General features: G+C 38.7%; 1 protein-coding gene across 1 annotated transcript in view; it reads left to right on the plus strand.

Moving 5' to 3' along the window:
* CYB5R4 (cytochrome b5 reductase 4) overlaps positions 1-9,755 on the plus strand; it is a 68,736-nt gene extending 58,981 nt beyond the window's left edge. The window contains exons 14-15 of the mRNA XM_074333947.1: positions 5,315-5,479; positions 9,241-9,755. Coding sequence (XP_074190048.1) covers positions 5,315-5,479; positions 9,241-9,295 — 220 coding nt within the window. The 3' untranslated portion in view covers positions 9,296-9,755. The remainder of the gene's footprint in view (positions 1-5,314; positions 5,480-9,240) is intronic.
* The last annotated feature ends 1,205 nt before the right edge of the window (positions 9,756-10,960 follow it).

The raw sequence follows: 10,960 nt of genomic DNA on the forward strand, positions 1-10,960 counted from the left end.
CGTGCTATGTTTGTCCTCAAAGATTATCTAGATAATATCATTAGCAAATGTAATTCTTAGAAATATCATTGTATAATGGAAACTTACTAACCTTGTGACCTTGGGCAAGTTACTTGACCTGACTGGGCCTCAGTCTTTCCATCTGTAGAACAGGGGGACATCAATACCTGCATCATAGAATTACTTGGGTATGGGGGGCAATGAGATAGCATACGAGGTACCTAACCCAGAGTGAGCATATTTGTAACATTCATTCATTCATGAAATACATGTGAGCATCTACTGTGTGCCAATACACAGGGGTACAGCAGTGCACAAGATACTGTGCTGGCTTATTTTCTCATGCAATCCATGAAATACATGTGAGCATCTACTGTGTGCCAATACACAGGGGTACAGCAGTGCACAAGATACTGTGCTGGCTTATTTTCTCATGCAATCCAGGGAAAATATGTGCCTTCATGTTCCCATATTGCTCAACTTAATAGAATTGCAAAAAATAGGTATACTGTAAGTATTCATTTAGGATATTTCTATTTCAGTCAGTTTTCATGTCATTAAGTATAAAATTTGAAATGAAAAAAGTTAAGTTACCTGAACTTTGTCCAAATATGTTATTACACTTGACTGTTAACTCCAGTATTGGAACTCGATTCACAACATTCCAAGTAGAGCAAAATCTCACACATTAATTTTTCTTAAAAAAAAAAAAATGAGAGAAAACAGAAAGCAAATATGTGCAGTAGCAAATGTAGCCATTACTGTGCAAACTGGAATCCAAATTAAATTTCACTCATCTTTCTAACTGCTGAGCAGTGTTATGAGGCCTAGTTGATGCAGTCTTACATATTGCCCCCCCCACCCCACCCCACAGTAGAATGCACTGTCTCTGAGGTCTTGGCCTTTGCAGAATTCGTTTCAAGGGACGGGACAGTGTGACAATGGGGTTGAATACCAGACAGCATTTGTAATACATAAATATAACAAGTATTTTCCTTCCCTTTTAAAGCATTTTTTGGAGACAATAACCTTATTTTAGTAAAGCTACTAGCATATACTTTTGCATAATAGTAGAATTTGTTGATTTGCTGATTTTCTCCCTCTGTTTATAAAATTAATACCTATTTATATAGAAAAAAAAATAAGGAAAAATATCGCCCATAATCCTGACATGCAAAGAACAATTATTAACATTTATGGTCTTTATCTTTCCATTCTCTCCCTCCCTCTCCCTCTCCCCCTCCCCCTCCCCCTCCCCTCCCCCTCCCCTCCCCTCCCCCTCCCGCTCCCCTCCCGCTCCCCTCCCTCTCCCCCTCCCCTTCTCACACACACACACACACACACACACACACACACACATGCATGCACATATACTGACACACTTATATACACATACCTTTTTGTTTTGTTTTGCATTTTTTAAATAAAATAGTCATACTGACTATACTTTTTATAACTATATTTTCTACTTAGTGTATTGTGTGTTTTCTGTGTATAGAATACTTTAAATCAGGGCTTCTCAACCTAGGGTGATTTTTGTCCCTCCCCCACCATACCCCAGGGGATGTTTATGCCTGGAGACATTTTTTATCATAACAACTGGTGGAGGGGGTTCGACTGATACCTAATTGGTAGAGGTCAGGAGTGCTGCTAACATCCTATAATGCACAGGACAGCCTCCCAACACAAAGAAATATCCAACCCAAAATTTCAGTAGTGCACTGTATTATCTTCTTGAAGATTTACTCTGAACCTAATGCAGTCAAGGCTTTGAGAAATTGTAAACAAATCTACTTAACTTTTTTTTTAACCCAGGAGTCCCAAACTTAAAGACAGTTAGCCTTTTTTAATGGAATACCACTAACATCTGGAAGAACACTAGTGATTCATCAGATTCATTTTGAGAAATGCTTCCATAATGTGCATATTTTATCTAATTTTAACACCTAGGTGTTTATTCTGTGACCTATTTTTCCCATGAGCAAGTTGCAAGTTTTCCTGCTATTTCTAGTATTTTTCTTCAGCTAGAGAAACTAGGAAAAGCTGGGACCCCAAATACTCAAATACTCTTCTGTGGGCAGTGACAAACCACTGAAGCCTAAGCAAAGAAATTGTAAGCTTCGAATTGGGTTTTTAGAAGAACTAATATGGAAATGGTGTGTCGGATAGATTAGGACTAAGACTATTAGATATTGCTGTATTGTAGACAGGAGATACAAGGGCCTCGTTTGGAGTTGTGGCAGTGACAATGGGAGGGTGGGGCACACGTGTAGGAAATATGAAGGAGGTCGGTTTTGGAAGTTGATGGGCTGGAGAAGGAGGGAACAGGTCGTTGGATGACTGCAGGCTCTGCATACGATTTAGACTGAATGAATATATATTTCAAGATTTTTCTTCTCAGATCATTATCAGTCCACTTCAAAATATTTTTTGACAAGCGTTATTTTCTTCCATTGACATGTAGACTGCATAGGTATTCATCAGAAGCAGGTATATTCTCTCTCTCTCTCTCTCTCTCTCTTTTAAATGTTGCTTTGCACTTTATAGATTATGTAAATTTATTGTCAGGTAACCTTTTCAAGAGTCCCAGTCCTTTCTGGCACTTTTGAAATCACTGGGCAAAAAGGCATTTCAGGACATTGACCCATGTGCCCTCTCCTGCTTCAAGGCTCTAATTGTTTCACACAGGAAGTTGGCCTTCATTCAGAAACCTGCAGAAGAGGTGGCTGATTCCACAGTAACCATCTGTGTCTTGATGTGGTATAAGAAATCCGTCGTTAAGGTGTTCTTGAGTCTTAACTCGGGATTGCTCCTGCTCCAGTTAAGCTCTTCGCTAGTCCTGTGAAGACGGATACAAGCAGGATAGCAGGCTCTTTGCAATATCTTTAAAAATTGCATTCATGCCCCTCTTAACTTTTTCTGTTGAGCATGCAAATGTTAAAGCCAACGGACCGTTATGTGAATAAATACAAAATGCATGAGAAGTTTACACCATGTATGTAGGGATCTCAGTTACTCATCACTCTTTTGTAGATAACCTGCAGAAGGTATGCCATTGGTGAGGCTTTTTTTTTTTTAAGCATCTCAGTTAAGGAAAATTATGCATTTTTTCAGATGACAGGGATGCCAGTGTTGATTTACGTACCTCAGCAGTTTTATTCCAGTAACAGACTTGTTGGAAACAGAGCCAGAGGAGACTGTTATTTTTTAATTTAACAAGGCAATTGCTATCTTTTATCCAATTGTCTATGTATAATTAGAAATTTCTTAAGATAGTGGTTCTGCAGCTCCTTTTGGGCCCCCTTTGATAATCTGATGAAAGTTGTGGACATTCTTCCTAGAAAAATGCACTTAGGAATTCATACACTTTTATATGTAATTTCATAGATGCCGGCATATGGCTTTTTCCTTCTATTTACTTCTATTTATAATTTTTGTTTTTTAGTCAGTATGGCTTCTTTGTAAATATATTACTTTATTTATTCAACAAGTTTTTTTTATACATTTACCTTAAGCTGGGTCTGGACACGACATTGAAGAAGTCAGACAAGGATCCCACCCTCATGGAGCAGTAAACAAATACATTTCGGATTTACCTAAAACTAGCTTAATTTTAAGTGCTAGAAAGGAAAAATAAGTTAGTGAAAGAAAGTATTTGGGGAGGCTTTGTAGTATAGGGTGGGTTAGTATTGTTGCTAAAACTAAATGGATACTTGAAGGTCAGAAGTAAAACATAATTCTATAGGGTTTTTTAATGTAAAATCAGAATTTTAGAGTTATAAGATATGATGTAGTTTTCCCACCTTGTTCCACAAATGGACAAATAAGACCTAGAGGCTGGGGTGTCAAAGAGCTGGGGCTGCTTCTCTAGCCCCTCCTGGCGCTCTGACGTCGTCTGTGTGCTCCTGCCAGGCTTGTCAGCTCTTAGAAACCTGACCCCACTGCATCACGGCAGGGACGGCAGGGACGTGAGGGCAGCTGCACCAGCCACATCCTGTTTCTGTTTGTCATTGGCTCCCCAGACCCCCCTCACAAGAGAAACTGTTCCTTTCAACTTTTTCTTAAGATTGAAATTAATGTATAATTCCTTCTACTCTTGAGGAAATATGTCATTTACTCACTGGAAAGTGTAGAAATGCATTTGATCTGATGCTATTGAAAATGATAAGAAGTAATTGTTTTGCTACAATGGAGCAAAGGGAACAGGTACAACACAGAATTTTGAACATTTGCTGTGGCTCTTCACCAGCCACTCACTTAACAGATTATACAACTGTGGGAAGGAATGCTCTGTAGTTGCATTGTGAAACTTGGTTTGATGTTCTTTCTCGTTTTACCCTTTCTCTTTCTTTCATGTTTCTTTCCTTAATGTTTGAGTGCCTCCTGTGTGTTGGCCACTAGGGACAGAGTGGTAGCCATAGCAATCATGGTCCCTGCTCTCCTGGAGGTTATGGCCTAGTGGGGAAGGTTGATATTCATAAGATTAACCATCTTGGTGACCACATATTTACAACCCGAAGTAAGGTCTGTGAAGAAAAGAAAAAGGAAACCATTTCTACATCACATATAACAAAGGACCCCAGACTGGTGGGGCCTTAGTGCTTCCCTGTGGAAGTGGTGCTTCGTGGAGAACTGAGGAGTGGGTGTGATCAGGCGGTACCGAAACAAGAGGGAGAATGCACAGTGTGGTGGCAGTGAAACTGAGAGAAGCAGACACATCGTTAGGAGCTGGGATGTGGCGAGGGAGTGGGTATGAGGAGTGAGGGACAGAGAGGTCCCCAGGATAAATCCCAGGTGTGGGGCCTGTGCCACCAAGTGGACTGTGGCACCATTCACAAAGAGACCGTCAGGTGTGGGGTAGGGCGATTGTGAGGTGAGGTTGAGGCCTTCGAGACAGCAACAGTAAGAAGTCCAATAGGCTGTTGGTTATAAGGGTCTAGAACTCATAAGAAGTTTGAGTCAGATTAAAATGCACATCTCTGGTAATTGCTGTTTACTGTGACTTATCTGTGAGCAGGTTATCAATAGACGTGTGGAGTTCTCTGAGATCTCTTGGAGCTCTCCTAATGAGTTCAATAAAAAATGCCAGATTACTCTTCTCATCTGGAGCAAAAGCTAATCCTTAGTAAATATGGATTTACCTTGTATGTTTTCTTTGAATCTTTGCCTATAACTATTCCAGTGCTTTTCTAGCAAATGTATCCATTTTTATGTATTGTTTTCAAAAGGGAAAAAAGAAGTTTCAGTAAACTTGAAACATGTTAATAATATGTTAAGGTAATAGATTTTCAAAAAAAATGTTTCTTTTCTCTAGATATGACATTGAATTTGTTCTGTCAGCACCTACGTCTGGATGGAATGGCAAACAGGGACACATTTCACCAGCTCTTCTTTCTGAATTTTTGAAAAGAAGTTTAGACAAATCCAAAGTCCTCATCTGCATTTGTGGACCAACGCCATTTACAGAGCAAGGAATAAGGTGAGGAGCAATGCGGTAGGAAAAAGAATCCTCAAGGCAGAGAAATGAAGCTCTTCCTTCCATAAGAAGCAGCTGACTTAGTTCTCAGTTCTTCCTATTCATGCGAACCTGCACTTTAGTAGTCTGTTACAGCCTAGAAAATGACAAAGTGTTTAATCTTCATGCAGGTGAAGGATTGAAGGCTAAGAATATGCAGAGTTAGATGTGAACACAAAAGTAAGCAGCAGCCAGCTCTCAGTATCTCTGCTAATCACAGGCAGTGTGGAGACGTTCCCAAGATTGGTGCCGCCATCTTATTTGGCATACTAGAGTCAACCTCTTCTACCAGAGCTTTGTAATATATAGTAATTGATAAGCAGTGTTTGTCTCGTTGTAGCTTTCCATCTTTCTTCATTCTTTAAAACTGGGTGAAAGTTAATAAGTAACACAGTTGTCGAAAGCCAGGTAGCAAGACAAAAAGAAAAGACTAGAACATAATAAGCCAAGACTAAGAGTTGAACTCTGGCAAATGAAAAATCAAAGCAGTGGCCATGTTATTTGAAATATACCTTGATATGATTGGACTCTAAAATGACACTTTAAAATACTTGGTTAAATATAGCCACCGTTGGGTTTCCAGGTGATTTTGAAATGAGACTGCCTTAAATGCCCTGTTTTTCCTTGTTTTGCATATGACTAAACCTAATATTTTCTATATAATTTTCTCTCTTGCTATTTTATTTTTATTTTTTTTTTAATTTTTGTGTTTTTCTTTTTTAGTTTCAGGTGTACAAAACAACATAATGATTAGACATTTACACCCCTCACAAAGTGATAACCCCAACAAGTCCACTACCCCTGTAACACTGTACATAGCTATTACAATACCATTGACTATATTCTCTATGCTGCACTTTACATCCTGTGAGGATATATGTGTGTATATATAGTTTTTAATTATAGTTAACATTCAGTATTTTATATTAGTTTCAGGTGGACAGCGCAGTGGTTAGGCATATTTTCAATATTAATTATGAAAAAGATTGACTACAAAAATAGATGTTAAAAAGTGTTTCCGTGTTATAAAGGTATTTTAATTAAATTTAAGTGTATTTCTGGATTTTATTACCTTCAGGGGAATGTTCTTCTGTTTAAGCTCTCTCAACTTAAAAAAAAAAAAATTAATTACTATTTAACTTTTACTTTTTTAAAGCTCAAACAAAACTTTTAAAATTATAGTGAAGATCACTTAACAAATTGGTTTGAAGTAAAATAATTTTTCAGAACAAAAAGACTAAGGGCTATATTATTCTACTGTATTGACACTGCTATTTTAGAGGTATCTCAATGCGCACTTTATAGATTGCGATAAAATAATGGGAATTTTTAAATGATGGGAATCAAACTCAGCATCAAGAGCCTGACTTTAAGACCACTTAGTCCAGTTTCCACTGGCTGGGGAAGGGAGTCCCTTGTACAGCCTCCTGATAGAAGTGGTTGTGTTCTGTGGATTATAGGCTTCTTGAGGGCTCTTCATTTTGGTGCCATGCGTTTAGCCCACTTTCTTACGTACTGGAGCCTTAGTACGTGCATAACTGAATGGAAAGTAGCCAAGAATCTAGTATTTTTACATTGGTAAAATTGACTGTAATCTCTACAGCTTTATTTTCTCAGCATTACCGCAGAGCTAATCTTTCTATGCTGTACTGGCTGGCTTGCCCAGAATTGCTCAAAAGTATTATCAGTCCTCATCCACAGGCCCCTGCTCTTACTCACCCTTAACCGTGCTGCGTAGAGTTGCCTGGTGAGATGTCGCTTGATTCAGATCAGTACTTCAATTCATGGCCCTGTGAATTTCAGTCTGGGACTCTTATTTATTTGGTTTCCTTGTCCTCACCCTCTTCATGGATGTGGTATGTCTCTCATACTTGGCAGTGACATGAGTCTCTTATTATATCATAGTTTGTGCTGTCCTAAAAGATGACTGTTTGGGATTACCCACACCTCATGCCCTTCAAAGTTAATCTCATGTCTGCTACATAGGTTATAAGTATTACCGTTCTAAACATATTCTCCATTTTTGGTGAAAAATCTGTCAAATTTGTATGACGCGATAACTCACAAACCTTTTTTTTAATATAAATAAAAGCTTATAATTAGTTGGCCAGTAAAGGTTCTTTCATCTATTAAATACCCACTTTGTTTATTACAGAGATTAATGAAACAGTCTGCTTTCAAGGCCCACACTGTCTGGTGATGGAAACAAATGCACAGACATAACTAAATATCACTCAGAATATCATAAATACTCTTACTAGAGATAAAAAGAAGGTGTGATGGAAATTCAGGGACAGACGAGTGACTTGTACCTAGAGTTGTGTATATCGGAGAGGGGGAGCTGCACGGTCAGAAAGACCTGTGCTTTGAATGATGAGCAAAGCACTGCCAGTCGGAGGAGGTACAGCAGAGTAGTACAGGCAGCGGGAGGACGGGCAGGTGTTCAAAAGACTGGACTGTGTGTCTAGCACGAAGCCACAGGGCGAGTCAGGCGGTGTGGCGGGAAGTGTGCGGGCATGGGGAGGCCTGCCTGCTCTACCGGTGGGCCCCCGTAACTGCTGCACCACACTCTCCTTTCTCCTGAACGTGTGTGTGCTCTGAAAGCTGCCAGGCTGAGTGTGAATCCCAGCTCTACCACTTAGAAGCATCTTACAATCATTAGCCGGGTGTCCAAGGGCCAGCTACTTAACCTTTCCTCACCTCTAAAAGGAAATCAGTGATAAAACTTATCCATGTGAAGTACTTAGCACAGTGACTGCATATAGTAAAAGCTAAATAAATGTTTATGTTCAGGAGCATTTTAAACAGAGCCATTTCTAAGATTTCAGTCTCCATCAATAGTGTTTTTCAAGTTGAATTATCCTTAAACAGTATTTCTGCTTTTTTCTGTTTAGTGGAGAGAGTAAAGATAGAATGCTATGGGAATAAGCTCCGTACTTTGAAAACTGGAGTATAAAGGGAGGAAAAAAATCAAGTATTTATTCTGCCTTTTCTACATGAGCTATGTTACAGCATAACCACGTAATAAATAAGCAAAAGTTTTCCTTTATAGAGTTCCTCGGCTGATAAATGAAAAAAGAATGATAGAAGTAGAATATCACCAGTTTCAGTCCCTAATGAATTAATGGATCTTTAGGTATATCATCACGGTTGTTAGAATACAAAAAGAGAGGCAGCCGGGTATTATGTGCCTCCTGATAGAAAAACACTACCTCTGACATAGTCTTGTCAAAAAGAATTTAACCTGTATCTGATCCAGCCTGTAGGTCCAATTATTAAATTATGAGCAATAAGAGGATATAAACATATTATTAAAGTAAACCACAGGGATGCAGCAAAATGAGGACTGTGGAAGACTCAGCACATAAATTCTGATTTTGTCAAATAAATTTCAGTACAGAGAGATGGAGGGAAATCTTACAGATCAAAAGATACCTAAGAGACTTAGCAGGCAATCACAATGAGTAGACTTTAATTGGATCTTGATTCAAACAAACTTTAAAAAATTATGGTATTTATGAGACAATTAAAAATTTGAACACTGACTAGATATTTGATGATATTAAGGAATTGTTAATTTTTTAGAAGTGATAATTGTGGGGTTTTTCTAAGTACATGGTAAATGGGAAAAATGAAAAAGTACTATGTTTATGATGATAGACTTTGATCTTTTTTATTTTAAAAAATTTTCCTTCGGAGACATGTGCTTTGTATTTATTTTTCAGGTTGCTGCATGATCTTAACTTTTCCAAAGATGAGATCCATAGTTTCACAGCATAATGAAGAGCCTTCATTGTCCTTTATTCAACTGTTTTATCTAAATTTGTGACTGCTTAGGGTTTTTTAAGACAACATTTTTGTATATACTAAAAGGTAAACTAGAATCCAGGCTTCAGTTTCTTAAATAAAATCAAATGTTCCTTCAGTATAGATAACTTGTTGACTTTATTTTATACCATAACTTATTTTACTACTGATACTTGACCTGGAAATTTAGTCATGGCAACAAATACATCCAGGATTGTTTGTTAAGAATCACAAAGTTCCTTACCATGTAATCTGTATCTATGATGAGCTGTTCTGTTTTATGACAGTATAAAATAAATGATCATTTTGGTCACGTTTCTATTCTATAAAATGTTTTAGCAATACAGATTAAATTTTACATTGCACTGTTAACTCAGGAAATGATCATGTATGTCATTGTTATTACTATTAAAACACGGAATGTTACAACTTATTAAGTGATCCAAATGTGTGTGTGTGTGTGTGTGTGTGTGTGTGTGTGTGTGTGGCATTGATACAGTGTAGCATAAAAGTATACTTAAGTACTTTTAAATCCTTGTCCTAAAAACGTGTTTGAATGTAACAATATTGGGTCTGTGTCTAAGGAAAATTTAAAAACGCAACAATAAAAGATACTGAAGATGCTTCATACATGCAGCGTGGATAAGGTGTGGTAAGAGAGTTAAGAGAACCTTGACAACTTTTTTGTTTGTTTGTTTGTTTGTTTGTTTGTTTTTATTCTTAGCCCAAACCAGAGGCATTGGGAAAGATAATGAAAGTGTAGCATCTGGTCCCATGGCTTAAAATAATCATTTGGTGCTTTGGAATGGGTTAAATTTTAATTATTTTTGAGCCCATCTAGACCAGCTGGGAAAATGAAGAACACTCTGTCCTAAATGGTTACTTTCGCTGGCTGGCTGCTTTCCCCACAGCTGGCAGTTCAGCAGGGAGCCCTCCTAAGCTCTGGTGTGGGTGGGGGTCACTTACTCTCTCTCCCTGCTGCTGTGTGCAACCTTCAAATGCTTTCCCAGATTGGGATTCAGCAAAGGGTATCAAGAAAAGTCTCTTGTGAGCTTTTCATAAGGAAACTGTGTTACATGCATAGATCACTGTTGCATAAGCTAATAGATTTGTTTTTTGGTCTTATTCAAGACAGCAGCAATGTTTTCACAGAAATGGGGGGTGGGAAGAGTCTCCTGTTTCCCTGTAAATGATTCTGTAATAGCTAAATCTTCACTGAATGATGCATCTGTTCGGAGTGAGTCTGAGGTGTTCCCAGATTTGTGCTTGAGCAGCCGCAGCCCAAAGAATGTACCAGACAGCTGAGTGGGAGACATAAGTTTATTGAGACTTACAGACCAGGGAGAGTCTCTGGTGGCGGCTGGTCCCAGGGGTAGTGATTCACCTGCAGGTAAAGCAAGGTCATACAGGCACAGCAAAACGAAGTGCATTCCACGGGAGAAACCCTCTGGCAGGCCCTGCTCATATGTACACAGCGTCCCTCCCAAGAAGCCAGGAGACCTTGACTGCTGCCAGCTCATCTGCCTGTGGGCCAGGTCCCTACAGCACCCACAAGGAACACAGTATTAACAGTCCTCACATTACAAACACCCAGCTTATGAAGCTCCCTGTGTATAAGTGGCTGGTTGAACATTGTCA

The sequence above is a fragment of the Rhinolophus sinicus genome, linkage group LG05, assembly GCF_036562045.2.
Source record: "Rhinolophus sinicus isolate RSC01 linkage group LG05, ASM3656204v1, whole genome shotgun sequence".
In the NCBI taxonomy this organism is placed as follows: Eukaryota; Metazoa; Chordata; class Mammalia; order Chiroptera; family Rhinolophidae; genus Rhinolophus; species Rhinolophus sinicus.